Below are 26478 nucleotides of genomic sequence, written 5' to 3'. Positions count from 1 at the left end.
GCTTCCGCTGCGTCGCACTCTGCTTCTGTCGGGCTGCCGCTGACGGGAATCGAACCGCCGGCCATGCGGCTGACGGTATTTCATACCAATTCCTAGACATCACCAGACGCTGGGTTTCATCCCTGGTGATTATCTGCCAGGCTTCTACTGCAAATGTCTTCAGTTCCTGCTTGTTCTTGGGGCATTTTCCCTTCAGTTTTGTCTTCATCAAGTGAAATGCATGCTCAATCGGATTCAGGTCAGGGGATTGACTTGGCCATTGCATAACATTCCACTTTTTAGCCTTAAAAAACTCTTTGGTTGCTTTTGCAGTATGCTTCAGGTCATTGTCCATCTGCACTGTGAAGTGCCGTCCAATGAGTTCTGAAGCATTTGACTGAATATGAGCATATAATATTGCCCGAAATACTTCAGAATTCATTCTGTTGTGTTTGTCAGCAGTCACGTTATCAATAAATACAAGGAAACCAGTTCCATTGGCAGCCGTACATGCCCACGCCATGACACTACCACCACCATGCTTCACTGATGAGGTGGTATGTTTTGGATCATGAGCAATTCCTTTCCTTCTCCATACTCTTCTCTTACCATCACTCTGGTACAAGTTGATCTTTGTCTCATCTGTCCATAGGATGTTGTTCCAGAACTGTAATGGCTTTTTTAGATGTTGTTTGGCAAACTCTAATCTGGTCTTCCTGTTTTTGAGGCTCACCAATGGTTTACATCTTGTTGTGAACCCTCTATATTCACTCTTGTGAAGTCTTCTCTTGATTGTTGACTTTGACACATATACATCTACCTCCTGGAGAGTGTTCTTGATTTGGCCAACTGTTGTGAAGGGGTTTTTCTTCACCAGGGAAATAATTCTTCTGTCATCCACCACAGTTGTTTTCCGTGGTCTTCCGGGTCTTTTGGTGTTGCTGAGCTCTCCGGTGCATTCTTTTTTTTTTTAAGAATGTTCCAAACAGTTGATTTGGCCACACCTAATGTTTTTGTTATCTCTGATGGGTTTGTTTTGATTTTTCAGCCTAATGATGGCTTGCTTCACTGACAGTGACAGCTCTTTGGATCTCATATTGAGAGTCGACAGCAACTGATTCCAAATGCAAATGTCACACCTAGAATCAACTCCAGACCTTTTTACCTGCTTAATTGATAATGAAATAATGAGGGAATAGCCCACACCTGTCCATGAAATAGCTTTTGAGTTGATAGTCCCATTATTTTTGGCCCCTTAAAAAGTGGGAGGCACATATAGAAACCGTTGTAATTCCTACACCGTTCACCTGATTTGGATGTAATTACCCTCAAATTAAATCTGAAAGTCTGCAGTTAAAGCACATCTTGTTTGTTTCATTTCAAAGCCATTGTGGTGGTGAACAGAGGCCAAAATTATGAAAATTCTGTCAATGTCCCAATATTTATACACCTGACTGTATGTAGTTAACTTTGTGAATGCTACAGTTTTGCTCTAGAGCCAATATATAAAACAAAAAGTTGTCACACGCAGTAATGGTATATTTATGGAAGGCAGTTTACCACCGATTGTGCTCTTAATTCTAGTGATGATGTATATATATCACTTTTAAGCAGGTTCATCTGACATTCAGAATCATGGAACATTTCAGCTTCTATGTGCAGTCTGAATGAGGAACCTTCAAGGGTCAGACAAAGCATCTGGTTTGTAGGGAAATATAAAAAAATACACCAGTTGTGGGTCATAGTAACATTTTGTCCCTGCCAAATCCTTGGCACATTAATGGAATCCTAATTTTGGGTTTTTGGTGATGTTACTGCATGGGATTGTTTTCAGGTACTAAAATAACATAAATTATCATTTAGATCTGATTTACTTAATTATAATATGCAGATTTGATTTTAGTTTAGGAAAAGCTTAACATCAATCATCTTACTAATGTGTTGTACATTTATTTACTATCTTCTTGTGGTCCTTTCATCTTCTCTTGGTACATTTCTCCAGTCTCTCTAAGCTGTTTTCATATGACTACTTTCTTCCCTCAAATAATGTAGCGGAATCTTTACATCGATATGTACAGTGCTTCCTTTTTAGAAAACTAATCACTCCCCAGGACTAGACCATTCATCTTTTCACAGATGCACCGCACATAATAACTTCCACCAGACCTTGCTCTCGTGCTCTTTTTGAGATTTCGCAGAGCTTTGCTCTCAATTCTCAGTGCCACATGGTGTATTTTACTGAGTACCTACAACATAGACACTTTTATAACTCTACTGAATACCAACCTAACAGTACAGTGCTCCTTATTGGAATCCCTGTGGCGTCATAACCTTACCTCTAAAGGTCTAATTTCTATACTCTTCTAAAAGATGCTCATGAATTGGCTGAGAAGAGAGATGCAGCTAAGACTTTAGGCCCTGGTGATGAGGAATGGACCTAAATCAAAGCAGCTCTGGCCAAAAGCTCAATATTAGTACAGATCAAAGAAAATTCCTTTTAAGCTATTCTTTAGCTATATGTAGCCCTGACCAGTATACATTCAATCTTCCCTAATTCTTTAATATAGAATCAATATTGAAGGATAAAAATACTGCTGCTGTTTAGAAATGGTTAATAAAATATGACCAGTTCTTAGGCAGAGATAAGCCCCGCCCCTTACTCGGTCATGTGTCAGATGGGACGCTGAAACGCCATTGCACCAAGCCAGTGCTGCAGAGCCTGACAATCAGACTGCTGAGTGGGTTTTAGTGGTTGTAGGCTATGTGGGTGAGGGGGGGGTTGTTGTTGTTTAGGGGCTTATCAAAGGAGTGCGGTCTGTACTTTACAGGCTGTTTATATTTTTATATTGCACTCACTGGTATTGAGAGCTGTGTTACTAGAACTTTTCATTTTGCTATTAAAGATGTTTTTTGTCAATTGGCCCGATAACACTGTGTGTGAGAATATTCCTGCACTTTTTCTTTGGGAAACTGCTCCCAATCAACACTGCGACACTAAGAGCAGTGAGTCTGGCTTTTACAAGCTGGTTCTTATTCAATCGGACAATGCCACTACGGTGGTGTATCAATCGGCTGGGAGGCACTCTGAGTTGCCAGGCTATGTTGGATGGTGGCTCAGATCTTTTCTTGGGCAGAGGCCTGGGTACCTGCGATATCGGCCATCCGCCTTCCTGGGGTAGAGAACTGGGAGACTTAATTTCTAAGTTGTTATTCAGTGCACCTGGGAGAGTGGGAGCTATCAGTAAGTTTTTCAGGCCATAGCAGGCCTTTGGGGTATGCCCATTTATAGACCTAATGGCCTCTCTCCTCAACAAGTAGTTGGCAATCTAGCATGGTCCAGGGACCCTCGGTTGACTTTGTAGTCTGTCAGTTTCTTGGTCTTTCAGACTGGGGTATCTTTTTCCACCTTTATCCAGTGTGAATGTCATCACCTTTTGGCCAATGTCTTCAGTCTCTCTTGTCTTGCCTTTTTTGCAATATGGACTGTCAAAAGGACTAAGCCTGTCTTTAAAGGGGCAGGTATCTGCCCTTTCTGTGCTTTTTCAGATGCGTTTAGTGTTAATCCAGTGGTGCAGCCTTTTCTGCAGTGGGTGTTGTGCATCCACCCACCTTACATTGCTCCTGTCCCTCCTTGGAATTTAAATTCGGCCCTGGATGCTCTTCAAAAACCACCTTTTGAATCTCTTCAGTTGCACTACCTTACCTTGAAGGTTGCTTTCCTTCTAGCCATTGCTTCGGCTAGAAGGATATCAGAATTGGCAGCTATCTTGTACGCCTTCCTTAAATATTTTTCATTCTGATAGTGGTGTTTTGGACTAAGTCATTCTTGCCTAAGGTAGTGTCCAAGTTTCACCTGAACAGGACATAGTCCTCCCTTCTTTTCCTGGTTCTTTTTCCAATTCTTTGCTTCATCGCTTAGATGTGGTGAGATCATTAAGAATTTACATTCATCGTACCTCTGGTTTCTGTCGTACTGATTCTCTTAGTGCTGGTGGATGCTCCTAAGCGTGGCTGGCTGACTAACATCTAAGCATTCTGTTGCTAAATGAGTGATGGCAGGTATTAGTCAGACATATTTGTTCTCTGATGTGCCAGTTCCTACTTCGCTACAAAGACATTGAATGCGTGCTGTCTGGGCCTCTTGGGCGGTTTGCCATTGTGCTTCAGTGGAACAGTTGTGTAGGGTGGCAGTTGTGCCGAGGCTGGTTTCGACCACCGTGTGTTGAGTGTGGCCTTGCCCTCCCCCTGTTAGACTTGCTTTGGGAAATCCCAGTGTCAGCTTAGCAGTGTCCCCCTGATCGGATGATAAGAAAATTGGATTTTCTTTATGTACTCTCCATAAAAAAATGTTTGTCATCCATCTGGGGGACACTGCAATCCCTCCTTTTCCTGTCTTTTCTGTTTTTGTTCAGTTTATGGTTATAATTAGAGTGGTGCAAATTTGCTCCTCCAAACAGCTTTGTTAGAGAACTAAGGCTTCAGGGAAGCAGGAGTGGTTAAGTGGAGGGCGGAGCCAATCAGATTAACTTTCTAGTTCCTACTCCTGTGGCCCAGCCCATCCGACGCAGTGTCAGTTATGCAGTGTCCCCCAGATGGGTGACAAGGAAAGGATTTTATGGTGCGTACATTAAAACAAATATCCAATCTCTGTGCTGCAGGTGTTTTCTTCAGGAGCAGTGGGCTGTTTTTTTTAACCACACCTAATTAGCCCTTAAAAGGTTACAGCAGCTAGCATAACATTAGGCAATATGTGGAAACAAAATAGAAAAGGAATAAGCTCGCACTTGGTATATGCCATATTGTCCAGGGTAACAGACAAATGGTATTATGATTGCCCTATTTCTTTACCAAGAAAAAACAAATTTGAAATCACACAGCAGCATATAAGTACACCACGCTATGATCTAGCATTCATCTTTAGAACACCATCTGTTTATAGTACTACTCACTTGTCATTAGGTATATACTGTGCACAAAGAAACAATAACATATAGTGATTCTAATATTGCTTTCTCTTATTTGCCATCACCCCTTCAGTAATGTAAAGCTGATGATCTAACTATTCTGCCTACATTCTTTCTAATGTTTACCTATTGGTATATGCAGGTATTGTTTCTTTGACACATTGCATAAAGATGTTTATTTTGTGGCTTTAAATTTGCGAAATACTATTAGGTTATGTTAATCTCCTAAAACCTCACTAATGTTTGCAGGTAGAAAAAAAGCTAAAGAGCAGCTTGATTGATGTGAGAGGTGATTCCGACCGTCGTCGGAAGGAGCGCAGTAAAGAACGCGGAGATTCAAAAGGCTCTCGGGAATCGAGTGATTCTCGCAAGCGCGAAAAGCCACAGAAAGAGCTAAAAGAATTCAAATTTTTCAAGGATGACAAGTAAGCAGAATGCCTGTCTAGCAACAAACTGAATGCGTTGCTTTAAATAAGTCTCTATCAAAGATTTGTTTCATGTAAACAACCACAATTGTTTGTTTTACAGCAAAAATGTATTTGTCTTTTACACGACTAATGGTGGATGAGGACAAAAACTTTGGAATAGCAAGCTAACTGAAAAATATGACAAATTATTGTGTCCTATTGTCCAGGCAACATCAGGAAGTTGGACTTCAGTGCAGTGCATTTCTAGAACCCGTTTGTGTAAGAACTTTGGTTCGTTATGCTTGATTCCGCATTTTTTCCACTCATGACACCGCAGTACGAACAGAATCACTGATTGCTGTTGATTTCTCAATGTAATTCCTTCCAAAGAAGAAAAAAAGTGTGTATTTTGTAGAAGAAATACAAAGTATTTTGAACTTCTCATTTCTGGCTGTTTGCCATTGCTGCGGGGAAGGATATTAATATATTTACTTTGGAAACATGAGTTTTTTTTCTGTTTAATTTCAGACAATAAGTTGACAGATTCGTAGAACGTCAGCTAGTATTTAGTTTTAATTTTTTTCAATGTTGACAAATTTGAATGAAACTATGGATGTGTGTATAGAAAATTTTATCAATATAAAGAAAATGTCATATGAATCCTTACATTTTTCCTTAAATGTATTGGTTACAATTTGTGAGCAGTACAAGGGATCAAAAGAAGCATTGCAATCACTGCTACACAGCAAGGAGCGAAACATGTAACAGAGGATGCAGTCTACTTAGTTGGGTTGGGTATAGGATCCAGGCGGTCAGGATGCTGGTGATCAGAATGCAGACTGCAGCATTTCGGCGACAATATTTTGACCTCCGGCATCCTGCTTCCCATTTAGTGCCGGACTCAATTAGTCGCGAAAAGCCGAGATCGGCGAAAAGTTTCATGTATTTTGAGGCAAGTTTTTGCTTGCTTACTCAGTGCGCACACCCACTTTTCGCCCTATTCAATTGTAAAACAGGTGAAAACGCATATGAGCGATGGCAGCGAATAGTGGAACTGGCGAAATGGTCCATTTTTTGGGGGGGAAATCATTCTGTAACCCCAATAAAGCCTAATTCACTCGGGGAATCAATATAAAGTGTATTATCAGCCATAATAAAAGTAATTTGGGTTCTTATTTTGAGTCAAAGGGCTGTTATATGCATATTTGCATAAGTGTTGAAAAATGATATTAAGTAATGTCTTTTATGAAAAATAATTGCAGGTTCATGTAAATGGATACTAGTATATTTTGGGGTTTGTAAAGTGCTGAATAAATAAAAAAAAAACAAACCTGCTGCAGTCTCCTGCAATTCCAAAAACACCTGTCCCATCCATAGAGCAACCCAAAATACCTATCCTAGTACTTTTTCAAACACACTTTGCATTTTCACCCCAAAAATGACATGGCTTTTTTAGGGGGTATTTATGAATTATTATTTTTGCCTAATTAGTCATTAGGGGGGGAGGGGGGGGATTTTTTACTTTTTCTCTTGCCTTTTGGTGGAGAAACTTTTTCGCCTGTTTTTGCCTATGGAGCTTTCACCTAGGGGAAAACGTCCTGGAATTGAGTAGTGCGATACTTCTGAAACAGGGGAAGACCGCACATCGGTAAACTTTTCGACGATCGCGGCTTTTCGTCTCTAATTGCATATGGGCCTTAGTCTGATCATTAATTTTTTTTTGTGCTCAAAGAAATCTACTCAATCACTCCAACAATCTGTGCTCTTATATAGGTGGCGTATACCCTCATGTTGCAACCATGAACATGTAAACAAAGGCAGTACTCTTCTACACCTGTAGCTGACCTGATCTTAAAAAAATAATCCCCTATTCTCAGCTTTTATTTTTTAAATGACTGTTCCATTAAAGATAATGGATGCACGTTCCTGGAGCATATCTGGGAACATTAGGGCGTGTTTGAAAGCGGAATGATTCCTACCTTTTAAGTAGTTTTAGTTCTGTCTGCCAGTCTCTTATTGGGCCAGTACATTTCTTGTGATTTAGGCATTTTTAAAGGCTGCTGTACATAGCATTTTGACAAGCACCTACTTTTGTATATTTTATCAGTAATAATGCAACCTACACAATAAAACAGTATCCATAAAAGCACACGCCATTACTTTCAGTATTTTGTATGCAGAGTACCATGCAATATGTACATCATGCATTAAACAAGAAAAAGGAAAAAGGGACTCCCCTACATCCCAAAAACCCAGTTATGTAGTACTGTACATTAAAGTACAAGTAAAATTGGATAAGCCTATTATAAATGTAATCTTAAATGGGTCGGGACTGGTGTCATGGAGACTGTTGGTTAATAAATACAATTTTTGCATAGAACCTACCTGGTGGGTAAGCGCGGGTGGTGGTGTTATAGTAAGAGGGCATGCATTGTAATTACCTTCATAGATGATCTATATTGACATTGAAAATAAAACATAATTTTCCTTTTTGTCTGAATATATTTTACTTTTGTTTTGTTTTTTCATTTTAAGAGTTTTGTATGTGTGTTTTATAATTTTCTTTTACAGCAAAAGAAGAAAAGACCATGAGCCCTCTCCTCCTCCATCCGATGATGATAAGGACAACAAGAAGGAAAGCAGAGATGAGGAGTTCAAAGGCCCTGTAGATCCCAAAGAATACCCAGGTTTTCCAGGAATCAGCAGGCCCAGAGGCACATTTGTAAGTGTTAAAATAACTTTTTTTATATATATACATTTTTTTTTTGTCATATATATTTTAGGGGTATAGATATGTGATGTCAACAACAGGGCTTCTATTATTAATTTACCTTTCATTTGCTGAAGGTCTAATCAAACAGCAAACTTTTCCAATACATCCACTTATATACACACAGTAGGTCCTTATCCCTTCCTCCTCCCTGATGATGAGGGGGTGGACCTGTGTAATCATTCTTTCTCTCTGGCTTGATCACCATGCAGCGCATTCATGTATGATGTGTTCAGGTGATGCAGAATTCAACTTGCTCTATTTCATGCACAACTGATGTTTTCATTTCAAGAGAACATGAACCATGGCAATAAAAGACAGGAATGCTTTCTTTTCTTTTTTTTTTCTTTTTCTTTTTTGTCCCACATCCATCATTTTTGTTTTTTTCTCTTCCATTAGCTACCTCAGTTTCAGAGCATGGCAACTACAGCAAAAAGCAAGCATTTATAGCATCATTGTGTGTAATATTTTACCAGCACATTGCTTTTTATTTCCTCTATTCATTTAGAGGAATGCTGTCTGCTCCATACAGTTGTAAGGTTTTTTGTTTGTTAATAAGTACAGCTTATATTATATGAAATGCTATGTAGCACAGTCATTTACCTGGACCAGTATAATAAACCAGTGTAACAATTTTAATGTAGATTTTCTTTTTTTTGTTACATATTTTAGGTTAAAGCATATGGGGGACTATTGTCTTTAAGTATGCTCTGTATTATTAATGGCTTAAATTGTAAATTCTGAATCCATTGTCTTCAGCAAAAAAGAGCCAAGGCATGTTATTTGTTGTCTTATATGCTACTTTTTGTCAGCAGTTACATTAGACACATAGACTGACCAAGCAATCATCTTTGCCATGTTTAAAGGGAACACTTCACCAATTAAACCAATTGTTTAGCAGTTCCGAATTAGAGGCAGAGGCCGCGCGCGAGGGGTGTTTGCTGGAACAAGTACTGCTCCTGTGAATACAGCACCAACTTTTCAAAAGCGATCTAAAGAGGAGGAGTGGGATCCAGAATATACTCCTAAAAGCAAGAAATACTTCCTGGTGGGTGTTCAAGGTTTTCCTTTGCATGAACAGACTGCCAAAAATACTATATATACATAATTATAACATGAGCAGTTGCCCATGTTTCAGATTTAAAAAAAAACAAAAAACACACCCACGCCAGCTACTGTGCTCTAGTTTTCAGACTTGGTGGAATAATGAGTCATGCAGTTTGTGCTGTTATAAGGCAAAATAGAATGCATACAATATTTTTTTTTTATGGGGATATATTCAGTTATGTTTTTGGTAAGCATTCTGTAATCGGTGTAATGGTCGTATTCCATGTGGCATTAAAATCCATTAAAGGCAAATGATACTTCATTATATGTTCAATTATTCTGATCCCAAGTATGTTTTCTTCACCCTGTTGACAAGATCACATCTCTACACAGAGCTTAAGTTTAAGCTCAAAGCAAGTTTACTTCATATTTTTTTTTTAACAATTGAAAATTTAATATTTACATTTGTGTAAGAATTGCAAATTTAGGTTGTTTGGAACAATACAAATACATAACAATTTGATGTTATGTTGAATACATCTTCGTCAGTAACACACATGCATCATAAAGAGTACTTGTGGACTGCAAAATAATCTGGGTTATTTGTTGGTCTAGCATGATGACCGAGACGATGGAGTGGATTACTGGGCAAGGAGAGCTAGGGGACGTGGCAACTTCCAACGTGGTAGGGGACGGTTTCCTTTTAAAAAGTCAGGGAGCAGCCCAAAATGGACACATGACAAGTACCAAGGAGATGGTCTTATAGATGATGAAGATGAAGCAATAGAAGATAGACGCAAAGATGAAAAGGTAGATATAGTTTATTCATTTTTGTTTGCTAGGTTCATACATTGTCCTCTTGGTAGAGGGATTGGTATCCTTTGCCCACAGTCACAATGTCGACAATCGGTTTGTCTGCAATGTGATGTCGAGATGATCTAGTGTTAGTTAAAGCACTGTAATCATGTCGGCAGTATAAGTTTTAAAATATGATGGTAAAGCATCATGTTTAAACTTATACTGTTGAGGCATCTTTTGCTTGAAAGAACACTGCGGACAAAATGATTGTGAATTTATGAAAATGAACTCATCTGATTGGTGATAAGTAATTGAATTCTATCAATTTAAAGATTGAGTTATTTATATTTGAAGTAAATGTGGCGTGCTATAAAAGATGGGGAGGCTTTACTCATAGTGGGCTAAAATTTTACCCTGGCCACACATTGTTGTGCAGCCTGATCTTTCAACCCCACTTAGGACTGTGGATTTGTAGGGCGCCGGACCATAGAAAGGGCACTCTCTCGCACGTCCAAAAAGGGGTGAGCCTTTAAGACCCCCCCCCCCCAATTTCATCACTCTGCCGCCAAGCTCCCATCACTGTGAACAAAGGCCGTGCGCATGCGTACACCATCTGCTCACCAGTGGTGAGCGCTGCACTGCAACTCCCCACCGTAAAGTGGCTAAACCAGTCTAAAGTACCATGCCTAGACAGCCGACTTTTCGTCAAATTCTGCTCTCCACCTCAGGACGGTGAAAGTAGAAATCTGGGCCGCCACGCCCAATCAGAGCAACAATTGAATAGCTCTGTCAGGCGGTCAGTACTAACGGGCGCCCAATAAACAATTGAATCTCTACCCCCTTTGAGCCGTTTTGGAGAAACATTTTATTATTGCATTTACCGACAAAGGATGAGGGGGCAATTATATATGCATGGTGGAAGGGGCCTGGGAAATGTTTTGCAAGGTTTACTGTTACTTTAATCTTAATTTCAGTTCCACTCATTTCTTGTAATTTTTATATACACAATTGCATGTTAGTAGCTGCTCTTAATTAAACCAACTTGCATATAATGTTCAAGTCTTCACCAAGTAAGAGTACTTTTTATAGAGGGAATAGTGTATCTTTCCCACAATCCCAAAAATATACTGGTAGGAAAATTAACCCTAGTGTATATGGATGTGTGTGTACATGTGGTATGGAATATAGATTGTAAACTCCACTGGGACAGGGATTGATATGAGTGGCCAAATATTCTCTAAAGCGTTGCAGAATATGTATGTGTGATATGTATAGCTGGTAATAAATAATAAAATATTGTGTTTACTTCACAGGAGTGATGCATCTGGAAGAAGATTGGTACCACAAGTTACCTTCTTATAAAATCACTAGATCAACATCTGAGTTGTATTTTAGTTCTGTTGCTAAATAACAAGTGACATTTGGTTTTAAAGAACATTAGTTTGGCGTGGAGTAAATTTATGCCAATGAGAGTCCAGAATAAACTGGTACATATAATTGCTGGTGTTTGAAATGACAAGTTTTATCAATCTGATTTTAAGTGTTTCTGTTAATCCTGTGTGTATCTGCCATGGACTGATCTAATGATCGTGAACGGCTTCATTTTCTTCTTTCTCTCAACTGATAAACGGAAAACTCACTTTGAACAGCTAGAAAGTTTGCCGTTGTAACAGATTGTTACAAATATATTTCCTGAACCTATGACTCTTTTCTGGTACAAGTTTTATTTTTGCTTGGATTTTATTTTGCAAAGTTGATGCTGGTTATAGGTGTCACCCATTGCATGTGCTGTGTAAACTGGTATGCGTTGCTCCTCTCACACCACTGATTAAACAGCATTTTGCCAAGTGCTGTGAGATAAACTACAATGTGTTAATCCACTATTCCTTGAAATATTCTAAAAGCTGTGTACATAAAAGGCAAGCCATCGCCAAACCCCATGACTAACATTTTTTCTTTACTAAAGTATGTACCCCCCCCCCCAAAAAAAAAAAACAAACAAAAACAGAAAACACTTGATTTAAACAAATATTGTGACAATCTGAGTGTTGTAGTTGATAGTACATTACAGATGAACAAACTGGTACAACAACATCCTTCATAAGATAGGGAAGGGTCATACTTCCTCCACTAGGGGGCACAGGGATGACGACACTAGGAGTATTGCATGGTGAGGAGAGACTGGGCACCAAATAGTTAATGAAATTAATCACAATCTCAGGCTCCTGTCCACAGGACATCTGCGCTGCCGCTCCATCACCCCTCTGGGCGCCGCAACTCCAGTTTTGGCTGGGGAATTGGGCCGGCATCCCGGGGTCTTCGCTAGCTAGCCCCGCGGACAGACCCAAACGGCAACCCGGACGCACAAGGAGACAGGTCAGGCGGGTCATCACTAGCTGTGACCCACGCATTGGCAATCATACCTCCGGTCTCATGGGACAGACCGGAGACGCTGAATGTGGACACAAGCTCCGTCCATCGTGATACACTAGACCACCAGGGTACATATGGAGCGGGAATCCAGCCTCCTGGTGGGTAAACAATCAATATGGGAACGTCGGCTTTCCCCATTAAAGCGGTGCGGCCCCTCAGCTCAGGGTGCCATTCCTCTGAGGTTTTGCTTCCCTAAGCTGCTCTCTGACCACGCCCCTTCTGAGGTCTTCGGCGGCCATTTTCTCCAGGCACAGCCACAGCACTCTCAGGGATACGCAGGGTCTGGTCCCCCCCTACATACCTCTCCCTGTAGTCAGTGTATGTAGCGCTATAGTCTACCAGACACTTGAGTCTGTGTAGTTGATTGTAATGCCAGTTTGCAGTTCTGTTATTTCTGCATTGTATGTGACTTATGCTAGCGGTGCCTGTCTATTTCTCTATACTGTCAGCATATATCTTTTTCCCTTTTTTTTCTGACTTTGCCCTAACATACAGGTGTATTCAGAGTTTTTTCTGTGCCTCACATCTATAGAACTAAGTATTTGTGAGGTTTGTCACATACAGCTCGTTGCACTGCGCCATATTTGGGCTGTGTGCTCCTGCAGCTTACCCAAGCATAAGAGGGGACCAGTATATTGCATTCCTACTAGTATCCTACATACACAGTGGTTACATTATACCCAGTACTATATTGTGTGCCATTTACTCTGCAGCTATGTCTAGCAAAGGCAAGGGTAACAAGTAGGCATCAGCACCCATACTGCTATCATGCAAATTATGTGCTGCAGGCTTAAGTGAGGAGGATTTGATAGAAGATGGGTTATGTATTAAGTGTTATACTCCACCAGGCTCATCAGACCCCCCAGGCTTCCTCTTCTCAGGTACTGGCCACTATTGCGGACCGCATTGTGGTTCTGGATGTAATTCCCCCTATGGGGCTATTGCAGCAGGCTATAAGTCCCCCTTCGGGGTGGCCACAAGAGGTTCAGGCGATACAGGTATCTCGTGTGCACCCACCATGGGTAGACGTACTCTCTAACTCTGTGCAGAGTCTGGTGGCTACATCTAATGCCTTTCAAACCAAGTTGCAAGGTAAGAAGCCCCTACCCAGTAAGCGTCCTGCGTTCTCATCACAGTCCACGCAACTCTCAGATTGGCTAAAGCAATAGAGAGCTGGGCTGATGCACTTGAAGACTCTCTTCCCTCAGAGGCTTCTAGTGATCAGATGTCTTTTGTTGCTCATATTCGAGATGCAGCTTCCTATATTGGAGAAGCAACATTGGAGGTTAGGAGACTGGCATCCAGAGTCTTGGCTGTGCTCATAGAAGGCAGATGCGGATTCCAAGAAAGGCCTTGAAGGATTACCCTATAATGGGGAGATCTTGTTTAGCCCAGACCTTGACAAGATTGTAACCACATTGCCAGTATCAAAAATTGCATTTCTGCTTTCAGCAACTTCTACTACAAGGCCTCAGACTACATCTTTTAAGTCCTTTAGTCCTCAAGGAAAGCCTAAAGGCCAGTCCTTTCCTAGGCAGTGCTGGTGTCAAACCACCACGGATGCTTGGGTAAGAGAAGTGGTCTCTCACGGGTACGCCCTCCCATTTCTCAGACGGCCTCCCCACCAGTTTTTCTACACAGGCCCTCCTTCAGACGCGAAAAAGGCCTTACAAATGCAGAAAGCCATACAGTCCTTGCAAGCAGGGGTAATTGTGCCAGTCCCACTATTTCAGCAAGGGACGGGTTGTTATTCTTTTTCTGGTTCAGAAGCCAAATGGGTTTCATCGGCCTATCCTCCACCTCAGATCCTTGAACAAATTCCTCAAGGTGCCAAGGTTCAGGATGGAAACCCTACGCTCCATCATACTAGCTATGGAGCCTGGGGACTTTATGGTATCTCTGGATATTCAGGACGCATACCTACAGTGCCCTCTCATCAGCGAAATATATCCGGTTTGCTATACTACAGCAACACTTCCAATTTTAGGCTCTACCCTTTGGACTATCCACGGCTGTTTACCAATAATTATGACTATCATGGCGGCCCACCTGCGTGGTCAGGGTGTCAGACTGCTATACCATACCTGGACAACCTCCTGCTCTCAGCAGGTTCCCCAGAGGTGCTTCACCGCCATCTGCAACTAACCTTTGCATTGCGTCATTGGTACTCAGATCTTCGGAGTCTCGTTCGACACTCCGTTCCTACTGCCTCAACGACTGGACCTGTTGTCTCGAGGTCCTTGCCTTTAGCTGGACCGTCTGTCTTTGACAGCGTGGCTCTTGAGATAACCCTCCTGAGGTCCCAAAGGTTTCTCTAGCGCTGTATTTAAAACTGCTCAGAGCGCATAAGCCAGCCTCTACTCGGAGTGTGGCATACATATTTCCAATGGTGTCGTACCAGATGCTACGACCCCCCAGGTGTTTAGGATTTCCAAGGTCCTGGCCTTCCTTCAAGCTGGATTGGACCTAGGACTCCGCCTGGTCTCACTGAGAATGCATGTCTCTGCTCTATCCATTTGGTTCCAGCGTAGGCTTGCTCCACTACTGGATATCCACACCTTCCTCCAAGGTGTCCTCTGGATTCAACCTCCCTTTGTCCCTCCAGTGGCTCCTTGGGATTTGTCATTTGAAGCCCTGGATTCTGTGGAACTCAAGTGGTTAACAGCAAAGACACTTTTTTTTTTTCTTCTGGCTATAGCGTCAGAAGAGTGTCCGATTTAGGGTCGCTCTCCATTTCTTATTTTCCACCAGGATAGGGCAGTACTTCAACTCGCCCTGGGTTCCAGTCAAAAGTTGTTACTAGTTTCCAGTCTCCTCCATGAGTGTGATTCTTGTACCAGTCTTCCTTCACTCTTCTCCTCCGGCTTATCATGACCTGAGGTGCCTCTGGCTTGGGGGTGGGGTATAGGGGGATGGAACGGTGCATCCTGGGAGCTAAGGCTGGGTACACACGTAAAGATTTTCTGTCCAACCACCCAACTAGTTGATTGGTTGGAATGAAAGCAAATGACAATCAGCAATTTGTTCCCAAACGCCAGAGAAATGGACAAATACTGACTAAATTGTCAAGATCAAATATTTAACAAACTTGTCTGAACAACCGTTTTCATGTTTTCTGGTATTTAGGAGCAAATTGCTGATCATCATATACTCCCATACGTTACCAGATTTTCATTCCAACCAAGCAACTAGTTGGATGGTTGGACAGAAAATCTTTACGTGTGCATGCACCTTAAAGCTTTAACTGCGTGGTGCATGGTGTCCTCATCCACCACCTACACCCCCAAGGTCTCCTTGTGGATTTTATGGGCTTTGAAGAAAGAGAGTTAACAAAGGTAAGTTTTACCATAACTCTCATTAGATCATATAGACAGAGGGATAGATATATTTATCTGACTCTGTCTAATGGCCCTTTTTTTGCTTTACATACCCTTACTTATTTGGGTCTGTGGGGGAATTTTTGCAACTCTTAAGATGTCCAGAAATAAGTCTACCAAGGAGATGGGCTCTACAGCATCACGCACCCATTTATGCAAAGATGCTAAATTGCAGCTATTGAGAACATTTAAGAAACCCAAATACCCCTGCTGAAGGTATCTATAGTGACCCCCAATGTCTGTGCATCGTTTCGGGGGTGTCAGGCTGAATTTGCCAAAACTGACAGTACTTTTCGCATGTTACAGTTTTCCTGGGTCCCATTTTCGCTGATTTCTAATAGAGTACGAGGACGCGCATGATACTTTGTCGCACTAAAAACTAGCAAGTCTAAAGCTGCACATAGAAGCTCCTAAGGCTGCGAGGAAAACGCCATATTAAGTGCATCACTGAATGCGTAGGGAAGCAACCTTTGATTCAATGGCCCTTACTTAGAAGTACACACTAGAGCAGTGGTTCTCAAACTCGGTCCTCAGCACTCCACCCAGCAGGTGCACAGGTGCAGTCATTACTCACATTTTAAAAGATCCACAGGTGGAGTTAATTATTTCACTTGTGATTCTGTGAGGAGACTTGGAATACATACACTGTTTGGGGTCCTGAGGACAGAGTTTGAGAACCTGTGTACTAGAGAAAAGGCCACATTTGGCAGAAGTGATCAGAACAAATTCACACTAAATTAGAAGAAAAAAAAAAAAAGTAATAATACAACCCATACAGTATTGTTTATTACAGACCTTTATACAGGGTAATTTTTACAATGAAAACAGACTTGATACATTTGTACAGGAAAGCTTGATACACACTATGCAATTATTGGACTGAACAGCCAATAAGCTTCCAATTATTGCAGTGTGTACACAGCACATAGGGCCAATTATTGTTTAAAAACCCGTTAATCTGATCTGGCCTGCTGCAGTGGAAGTGATGAGCAAATGTCATGTACATTTTCTAGTGTGTACAAGGTCTGTAAGGCTGTTCATTTAAAAACATGTTATCTTTAGAACATAATTGTTCAGATAAGAACAGACAATTCAGTAGTGTATATCAGATGTCATGAAGAGGTCTTTTAAACTCCGAAAACCATGGATTGTTGTTAAGATGCCTATTTATCAAGCATTTTTTCATAAAAATTTAGAAACTTCAGTTTCTGCATAATTTTATGAATAATTGCTGTGGGCCAACAGTCTAATATTCCGGTACATTTCACAAATCTCTAGGAGAGTGCTAATTACCACTGCAGATTGCAGTCCCCATTGTTTTTTATTTAATGTACCAAACTTCAAGAAGCAAAGCTTTTTGGAGTTTGTCCCTATTAGTGTACACCAGGGAAGGGGAACCTCAGGCCTGGGGGCCGTATAAGGCCCGCGGAGTCATGCGGTTTGGCCCTCAAAGCTTTTTTTCTGCTAGCCTCATCTCGATACCAGGGTGCCTAGAATGGGGCCCTGCAGCCAGAATCTATGCAGCAGTGCCACCTGGAGCGTCCTTAGGATGCTTCAGACGGTCACACCGCTAACCTTACAGCTCCCCGGAGCATCATGAAGATGCTCCAGGCATTGCTGTAATCACTGGCGATTGTGGCCCCGTCACAGTCCGACATAAAATGGAGGGGGCGTGGCCTGCACTGGGCCCACAAGTAATGTTATATATATCAAAATGGCCCTCGGCAGAAAAAAGGTTCCCCACCCCACTTAGGCCTGAGGTTTTTACATTCATGTAAAAACTTCTGACCCCCTCTCCAGCAGCCTCGAGCTGGTGCTGGAAGCGGACATTGTGCACAGTGGCAGATTCCCTTATAGGACAACAGCGGTTATTGCGAGTTGTTCCTGCATGTTTGGTTTCGTACATAGTGGGACTATTTTCATTCAAAGTGGAAATATCTGCAGCGATACCATGTTAATTGCAAGTGCCACAATTATAAATACATATAGACTCCTAAGTGTTAGAGAACTATTGTTTCAGTACTGGGAAGTATTGCTGGATAAATTAAGGATATCTTTTTCACAAGATAACTTACAGTATTTAGCTTTTGACACAACAGTGTGTGGCATTTTTATAACTGAACATACTGTAAAGCTGGCCACACACTAGACCAACTTGCATCCAACTTGTTAATTGGTTGGAATGAAAATCTGGTAACGTATGGGAGTAAATGATGATCAGCAATTTGCTCCTAAATGCCAGAAAACAGATGAAAATGGTCGTCAGACAAGTTTGTTAAATGTTTGATCTAAACAATTTGTTCAAACAGTTTTTGTCCATTTTCTGGCGTTTGGGAGCAAATTGCTGATTGTCATTTGCTTTCATACCTTACCAGATTGTCATTCCAACCAATCAACTAGTTGGCTGGTTGGACAGAATCTTTCCATGTGTGGCCAGCTTTAGTCTTTTTGCTCAAGTCAAAAATATTACTGATGCGAACCATGATAAAAAAAAAACCCCCAAAAAACAACAATCATCCCTCCCCATTGTCACTGTAGCATCAGGTTGGTTTGTGAAACATCCAAGAGTGACCACTTGGAAGGAGGATAGAAGATAAAAAAAAAAAAAGGCAACCTGCATCCCAACAGCAGCAATACATCCCCATTTAACTGAAAAAAAAAAAAAAATTGAATGTTAAGTGTAAAAATGTTCACATTAAGAGAATATCTATATATTTTTTTTTCTTAACCGATTAGACAACATTTACGAATTAAAGAGTAAAAATATGTTACTCTGTGAAGCTTTACAAAAAAAAATAAAACAGATAAAAGCTCCCGCTCTGTGGGCATCTACTATGATTGTGACAGAGAACACTGTTCGGATGGAATGATTTGTTTTTCTAGAGCACCTGGCAACTTATGAGTAACCCAATAGTTTTGTTGCTTCAGTGTAAAGATACATACATATCACATGGAAAAACACACAAAATACATTGGGGAAACAACAGAACACTAAAGCTGGCCACACATCTAAAGATTATCTGTCCAACCAGCCAACTAGTTGATTGGTTGGAATGACAATCTGGTAAGGTATGAAAGCAAATGACAATCAGCAATTTGCTCCTAAATGCTGGATAATGGGCCAAAACTGTTGTTTGAACAAATAGTTTAGATCAAACATTTAACAAACTTGTCTGAACGACCATTTTCATCTCTTTTCTGGCATTTAGGAGCATATTGCTGATCATCATTTACTCCCATACGTTACCAGATTTTCATTCCAACCAATTAACAAGTTGGCTGGTTGGATGTAAGTTGGTCTAGTGTGTGGCCAGCTTTAGAACATAGAGTAGGACAGTGGTTCTCAAACTCATGTTTTGCAGGTCACCCAGCAGCTGCACAGGTGTATTCATTACACACTAATACATTTTAAAAGATCCACAGGAGGAGCCAATTAATTCACTTGCAATTCTGTGAGGAGACCTGGAAAACGTGCGGACCAAATTTGAGATCCTGTGAAGTAGGAGATGCAATCAATCAGGGAAAGAAAAGTTGCCCCTAGCAATGGAGATTATTTATATATATATTTATATATATAGATATATATATATATATATATACATACACACACACACACACACACAAAGCTGATGGATACTATGGGCAAATTCTCCCTTAGTCCACTCTTTACACACACATCATCATTACAGTTGCATGTCTAGGTCACCAGTAAAATGTTTTACTAAGGAAACTTGTTGCAGCATTAAACCAGCCTCCACTGCTTTCATCCTTTGATAGAGGCCGGGTCACAGCTTTTTCTAAGCCTTTCTGTGGACTTTCCTCTTCTGGAAAATAGTCTGGTAAGCACAGGTTCTCCTCCACTGTTTGATACAGTTCCATACTTTCAAGTGGAAGATAAACCTATATATAATGGAGTGAGACATAAAACGTTCCATTAAAATTATTAGTATTTTCCTCTAACAAAATTGGTGAAGAAAGCTACTCGTCTTGTTGTTTGGATTGTATGCAAAACAAATTATATAAAATGGTCACCAACAGCAGTCAGTATGCATCCTGAGGAAAGTCTCAAAAATAATTCTTAAGTGCTATTGGTGCAGTTGAAATAGTGAGATCAAGCTCTAAACTTCTTTTCTGAGACTGCAAGGGGACACTGTGGTATAGGAGGTCAGAGGAGCACAGCAATACTAAATAGTGGTTGCTCATATCAGCTTAATGAGCTTTCACATGTATTTGCAAATATGTGCAACAACGACCTCTGGATTTCTATCACCATGTAGTGTTCAAGCCTTTTTGCAGCGTGCTGGAGGAAAACTTGTTTCCTTTTTTTTTTTTTTTTGCTGTAGTACAGAGTAAACCCCTCCCTTTACAAGCACCTATGAAAAACCATTAAGCTGTTACGAGCATTTTGTATTGCATGGGGCTCCCATTACCAGAACCCTAGAAACTGCTCCGTACTGTGAGGTCTAAACAGAAGCTACAACATGAAAATTGCAATTTTTGATTGATTCTCTTAATTCAGACCCCCACCAGTGAGCACAAAAAACACTCACAGCCATCTCAAGGTGCCTACACACTTAGCGATATTTTACACAATTTGCCCCATTCCGACGCATTGTGATGACAAATAGTGTAAAATATGCCCAAATCGTGAGTATCCACTCACGATCACGATGCGCGACCCCGCAGGTCATACATCGCATCATTAGATCTGCCGTGCTGTAGAGCAGATCTGACAATCTCAGTCACAATGCACTGGAATAGTTAGGAGGCACGATAGATCGTTTGTCACATTGGACAGTTTTTAACACCAAATGCCGGGGAGCTGCTGGGGAGAGTTCAAGGGGAAATCGGACACAATGTTGGATTGTCAGCACATCGCCAAGTGTGTAGGCACCTTAAGAGTGCAACTTGTGTATTCACTACCAATATTTACTGGGGATTCCATTCCATGTCAACTTAGATTGGTCACCTTCCACAAGTTGATGAGAACTACTTTAAAATAAAACAAAAATGTGTTGGCTTACATTACATACCTCATCGCCAGATTCATTCTTTATCACCTGCTGTGCCTTCAGAACTTTGGTGTCAGCAATTGCCGAGGTTAAGCTCTGTAAATGTGTTTATACAGTCACATTATATTTTCATTACAACAGTACTGTAAAACACATTAAATATACTGATCATCTACACAACATTGGAGGCAGCTACATAGTTTGTGGAACTTAGTAAATACCATATACCTTTCCTTGAAATGACTCAAGATACTTAGAAGTTGTGTAATACTGAAAAAAAAAAGTTTTAAAATATGTAGAATCAAATAGATATGCACACAGCCTATACATTTATATATATAAAATACAAAGTCAATCGGCACTTCTGATAAGGCCGATTGTCTTTGTATTCTGCATGAGTTTTTCTAGTCAGGCACCCGGGCTATCTATCTATCTATACACACTATGTTTTCCCATCTGAAAAATGTTCTCTCCACATATTTAAACTCCCCTATTATGGAAATACTTCTGGCCAAATCATTATAACCAGCAGGCGATTTTTTGCAAAGTAGCTGTTCCGCAGATAATACTGACATAAGATGCCTGAATCTGTAGAAGAACGGAAAGGCGAAGGAATGCAGAGACTAATGAGTGCATCACTCAAATAAACTATGCGATTTGACAGACTCTGAACGTGCAATGATTGTTGGCGCTCACAGCAGCTGTACGAACATTAGCAAAATGGCTGCACTGGTGAATTGTTTGATAGTGGCAGTTCTAGTACACACAGAATGGAACAGCAGACAAAATAAAAATACTGAGTTTGAGCAAGGCCTGTGGTCATAAACGGCTACTGGATGCTCAGCCCAACAGAGGGGCCACAGTGCATCAAATTGCAGATAATCTGTATCTGGGACTAATTCAGATGGCCGCTCAATGAACACTGCAGCACATTACATTGTATGGGCTACAGAATGAAAGGCCTGTATTTGTTCCCGCAAGGCTGCAGGAACGGCAGGGCGCTGGGGGATCGGCCAGGAGCGTCTGCGTGCTCCTGAAAAGGGGGTGTGGCCAGTCAGGGAGGGGGAGTATCCTTGTAACATCCAATTTGTCATGCTTGGGGGTGTGCCCAGCATTTACGGAGGTGCTGGGCTTCCCCCAAGCTCTCCCTTCACGGTGAATAAATGCTGTGTGCACGTTGTCTATTCACCCAGCGGTGAGCGGTCACTGTAACTTTCCCCACCCGCGGGACACTGGCCCGTGGGTGGGGGAAGGCTGAGGGCATGCCGTTTTTAGCAGGGTGCCGCTAAAAGGGCGGTGTGCATTTTGCCCTTTTAAAATCGGTAAGTGAAATCAAAGAAAAAAGAAACTCCTTTCATGGGGCACTCTCCAATTATATATGAAAATATGATATAAGATAAAATATAAATCTTTATTAATTATCATTAAAATAATGCTGCCACCCTCCTGCAATATGAATAATAAGTGCAAGACAGACTGACAAACAAACAAAAATACGTGATCACAAGTGATCCTGTATGTGCTAGCTGCACCCCTAAGATCAATATCAATACAGGGAGAATATTAAATATATTCTCAGCAACAGGTCCAATTGGACCGTATAACAACTATAATGAGTAAATAACAATAAGACAATCAGCAGTCCTGACCATAGACCTAATGTTATGCTCTTGAATATCAAATATGGGGTAACAGTAGTATATGCACATATAGGTCTGGCGAAAATAAGTGGAAAAAAATATAGGTATCATAAAATGACAAATATTAAAAAGCTGAAAACCACGGATATAATATATAATTACAATCACAATGATTAATTAGTTGGAGGCGTCCCTCCCTTCTACCTGGGAGAATGTAAAGTAAATTGAGCCTAGATAGAGTGTTAAATCAAAACCAAGTGCACTTATAAGTCAGATGCTGCTTTCCCATGTCATACAAGTATCAGACATGAGATGAGCGTCACTGACATATGGCACAAAAACAAGAGATATGGTAAGAACTTACCTTTGTTATCTCTGTTTCTATGAAGTCCATAGGGTCCACAGGGTTGACCTTGGGGTATAGGTTGGGAACCAAATCCGGGCACCACGCAGTTAAAGCTTTTAGCTCCCCGGATGCACTGGGTCCACTCTCCCTATAACCCCACCCCCAAGCCAGAGGCACCTCAGTTTGTAAGTAGCCAAAGGCCGGAGGAGGAGAGAAAAAGAGAAAGAAAATAACCCTACTCACAGAGAAGGAGACGGGAAACCGGCAACCAGTAACACAGCTCATATGAAGCCAGGTGCGTCAGGGTGGGCGCCCTGTGGACCCTATGGACTTCGTAGAAACAGAGATAACAAAGGTAAGTTCTTACCATATCTCTTGTTTTCTACTTCAGGGTCCATAGGGTGTCCACAGGGTTGACCTTGGGGATGTCCCAAAGCAGTTCAACCAAGGGTGGGGACGCTCCTGTGCTAATAGGAGAATCCGTCGCCAAAAAGGAAGCATCCTGAGAGGCAAAGGAAACCAATGCCTAGAACCTTAAAGACCAAGTGGCCACCTAGTAAAGCAAAACAGCCGAGGCGCCATAGCGAGCCGCCCACGAGGGTTACATGGCCCGAGAAAAAACAAGCATCAACAACAGAAACGCCTACCCATGGGTAGGCCCCTGAGGAAGACATAAGAGGCCATCTAGCCAACATTTGGTTATAGGCCGGCCATCCTTTCCTCTGAAAACCAGAAATCTCAGACCACAAATAAGGAGTCCGATTTCCCTAAGGAACTTGAACGGATCACAGAAATCCAAAGTGGCCGGACCACAGTCAATGAGGCAACACCAGCCGAGAGGACTGGGGACTGAATGGCCGTACCATAAGTTCCAGAATAATATGGAACCTAAAAACCACTTTAAGAAGAAACACAGGGCGAGAGCAACGCACACCCTAACATGATGCCCTCCAGAAGAGGGAGCCATATTAGAAATCTCTCAATTCAGACACTCTCCTGGTTGATATAAACACCCTGAGAGAAAGAGAGAGCCTAAGCAATAGACCATGTAATGGCTATCACAACCAGCGGTTCCATTGACTGTCACCGGAGGGAACAAAGAACCACTACTAACTCCCAAGGAGCCCCTAGGGAGGACAAATGGAGGCATAATCCAGAAAACACTCCAAAGGATGAACTGGAAACCAAAGTGGAGCAATTCCATATCTTAACCATACTGACAGTGTAGAGATCCGCACTGTCAGGAAGGCCAGGCCGAAGATGAAACCCAAGCCAGCCGGAAGGAATGCCAGAATATCTGGAAATCCTGGACACCGGAGGATCGTATCGACAGGTACAATACCATAAGAATTATGGCTGCCACAGGTTGTGATAGGTCCCAGCAAAAGCTGATCTATGTGCTCTAATCATTCCAATGATGACAAAGCAAGGGAAGCCGTAAGACCACTGTAGGGACACAGTCAAAGACAAAACGACCCAGGTCCAAGGCAAAACCAAGGACCCTGAGACAACAGGCCCGGGCAGTGAAGCATCAGGAATGGAGTATCGATGGAGAGACTCCGAACATGCAAGTACCCCTGACATCTGCGGCAATCAGGAGCCACCAGCAGGAAAGCATCTCCGTCTCGATTGAAACACTTCCAAAGATCTCGAGGAAGAAGGGAGACCGGAGAACACAGGTACACATAGTGGAAGGACCACTTCACTGACAAAGAGTCACTGAAGTGTGCTTCAGAATTCCTAGAGCTGGACTGTAACACCATAGTGTGATAAAGTCAGAAGGCCATGAAGGTCACCTCAGGGGGGGCCCCCCCTGCTCACCAGGAGATGAAACCTCTCTTGGGGAAGAGACTAGTCCCCGGGATGCACGTTGTGACGGCTGAGGAATCCCGCTTCCCAATGGAGAGCTCCTGAAAAGAATGCTGCCGAGATGGTCGGGAAGGGACCCTCGGACTATGTCCGAATGTGTGACATACCTGACATTGCCACCCAACGAACAGTGTTGCTAAAAAGGAAGCCACTGTCATGACCCGTGTCGGACTGAACCTTTTCAGGTTCACCGTGAAACAAGAATTATGCCAGAGTGAAGGCCCAAGACAGCCTAAAGTTCCAACAAGTTAATTGGCAGGGTGGAATCGACAGACATCCAACTGCACTGAAATGGATGCGCACCAGACACTGTCCGTAGCAAAGAATACCCTGGACGAGATGGCCATAGCCACCTGGACAGGGACCGACTTGCCTCCGAAGAGAGCATCATCGTTTGAACAGTGATCCGACAGAAAAAACTCGATCCATCTGGAGATGAGCCAATTATGGAAAGGCCTGGAATGGAACTGAGCCCATTCCACCCTTCCAAAGGCAGACACTAAATATTTGACCACGCATCCCAGAGTGTAAAGACATATGTCGACTGCGTAGACATCCATGTACTCCTACTGGAAGAGTGGAGATTCCGTCTTACGCCAGAAGAATTCTCAGATTCCGAGAATCCAGCAGGGCTCCTAGATGAAGAATACCCAGAGAGGGATACAGGGAGGACTTTTTCCACGTTAATTAAATGTCTGCACCCTGAAGAAGCCACAGTCATCCTGACCTGGCTGTAAAGTACCCCGGTGATCGCGCTAAGAGCAGGAGGCAGTCCAGGTACAGAAGCATTGGGATATACTGAACAGGAGAACTGTCAGAAAATCCAAAACGCTGGTAAACCCCTGTTGAGCGGAGGACAGTCCCAAAAGGCAGAGTCCGAAAAATTGTAAGGGTTGCTGTGATACAGCAAACCTCAGCCCATGCTGATGAAAGGTCTCTATAAGTACCCGTAGTAGGCACGTGTCCTGTATATCCAGTGATACCATAAAGTCCCCAGGTTCCAAACATCGTATGATGGAGCATAGGGATTTCCTCCTGAGCCCAGGTAGCTTTAGGAACTGGTTCAGGGAATTGAGACAGAGAATAGGCCAAAGAGGACCATTCAGCCATTGCACCAGAAAGAAAGTAGAACAACCAGTCCCTCGCTGAGATAGTGGGGATGGCCTAATTAGCTCTGCTTACCGCAACGACTGTATAGCTTTCTGGATTTGTAAAGAGGCCGCCTGAGCAATGAGAGGGCGTATCCTCCTACCCACGTAGCCGCGGCAACTTGACACTAGTACCGGGCGAACTGAGAAAATCGGTATCTCCCAGTTGTAGGCCTGTCACGTCAGGCTGAAGATATATCCGTCGGTTCAGAAGCAGGATCGGCTGGCAGTACAGGCCTGCTCGGTACTGGATATGGCGGCCCTTGTAGAGGCCGACAGTCTAGGAAGAAACAGACCTTTAGGCTGACCCTGAGGACAAAAAGACTTAACAGACTTAGTCTGAGGCCTTGTAGTGGGCGTAGCTGAAGACGGTAAACTTGTCGTTAGTACTACAGCCAATGTTACTACAATCTTGTCAAGGTCAGGACCAAACAAGATCTTCCTTATAGATGTATCTGCACCTCTGCATTCCCAGAGCGTAGTCCTAGGGTATTACGAAGGATACAGTCGCAGCCAGAACTCCAAAAGTTAGGAGACTGGTATCCAATATAGGTATTTCCACCTATGAAAACTGCATATAATTACGTGAACGACCAAAGACATTTGAACCCCAGACGTGTTGGAGGGGAAAAAAAGACGTTACAAATGCATCAGCCCAGTATGCAATAGTATTAACCAACCATGCTAT

At 42.1% G+C, this 26478-nt stretch overlaps 2 protein-coding genes across 12 annotated transcripts in view; one reads left to right on the top strand and one right to left on the bottom strand.

Annotated features, from left to right (window-relative positions):
• The window catches only part of BCLAF1 (BCL2 associated transcription factor 1), a 30204-nt gene extending 18535 nt beyond the window's left edge, over positions 1 to 11669 (top strand). For 2 of the 7 annotated variants that reach the window (XM_088452481.1, XM_088452453.1), the window contains exons 8-12: positions 5193 to 5368; positions 7922 to 8072; positions 9022 to 9168; positions 9783 to 9977; positions 11279 to 11669. In XM_088452481.1, coding sequence (XP_088308607.1) covers positions 5193 to 5368; positions 7922 to 8072; positions 9022 to 9168; positions 9783 to 9977; positions 11279 to 11284 — 675 coding nt within the window. In that variant the 3' untranslated portion in view covers positions 11285 to 11669. Of the gene's footprint in view, positions 1 to 5192; positions 5369 to 5471; positions 5630 to 7921; positions 8073 to 9018; positions 9169 to 9782; positions 9978 to 11278 lie in introns of those variants that run through there. The other 5 variants (XM_088452461.1, XM_088452450.1, XM_088452490.1 and 2 more) reach the window with 3 other exon arrangements.
• A 7368-nt stretch (positions 11670 to 19037) lies between these two features.
• LOC148543066 (armadillo repeat-containing protein 1-like) overlaps positions 19038 to 26478 on the bottom strand; it is a 30570-nt gene continuing 23129 nt past the window's right edge. For 4 of the 5 annotated variants that reach the window (XM_088451671.1, XM_088451690.1, XM_088451661.1 and 1 more), the window contains exons 6-7: positions 20800 to 20883; positions 19038 to 19675 (exon numbers count right to left, since the gene is read on the bottom strand). In XM_088451671.1, coding sequence (XP_088307797.1) covers positions 19478 to 19675; positions 20800 to 20883 — 282 coding nt within the window. In that variant the 3' untranslated portion in view covers positions 19038 to 19477. The remainder of the gene's footprint in view (positions 19676 to 20799; positions 20884 to 26478) is intronic. The other variant, XM_088451700.1, reaches the window with a different exon arrangement.

Source organism: Taudactylus pleione, unplaced genomic scaffold (assembly GCF_031769625.1).
Source record: "Taudactylus pleione unplaced genomic scaffold, aTauple2 ptg000006l, whole genome shotgun sequence".
NCBI lineage: Eukaryota > Metazoa > Chordata > Amphibia > Anura > Myobatrachidae > Taudactylus > Taudactylus pleione.
Note: the sequence above shows the minus strand (reverse complement) of the source record. Positions and strands in the feature narration are given on the sequence as shown.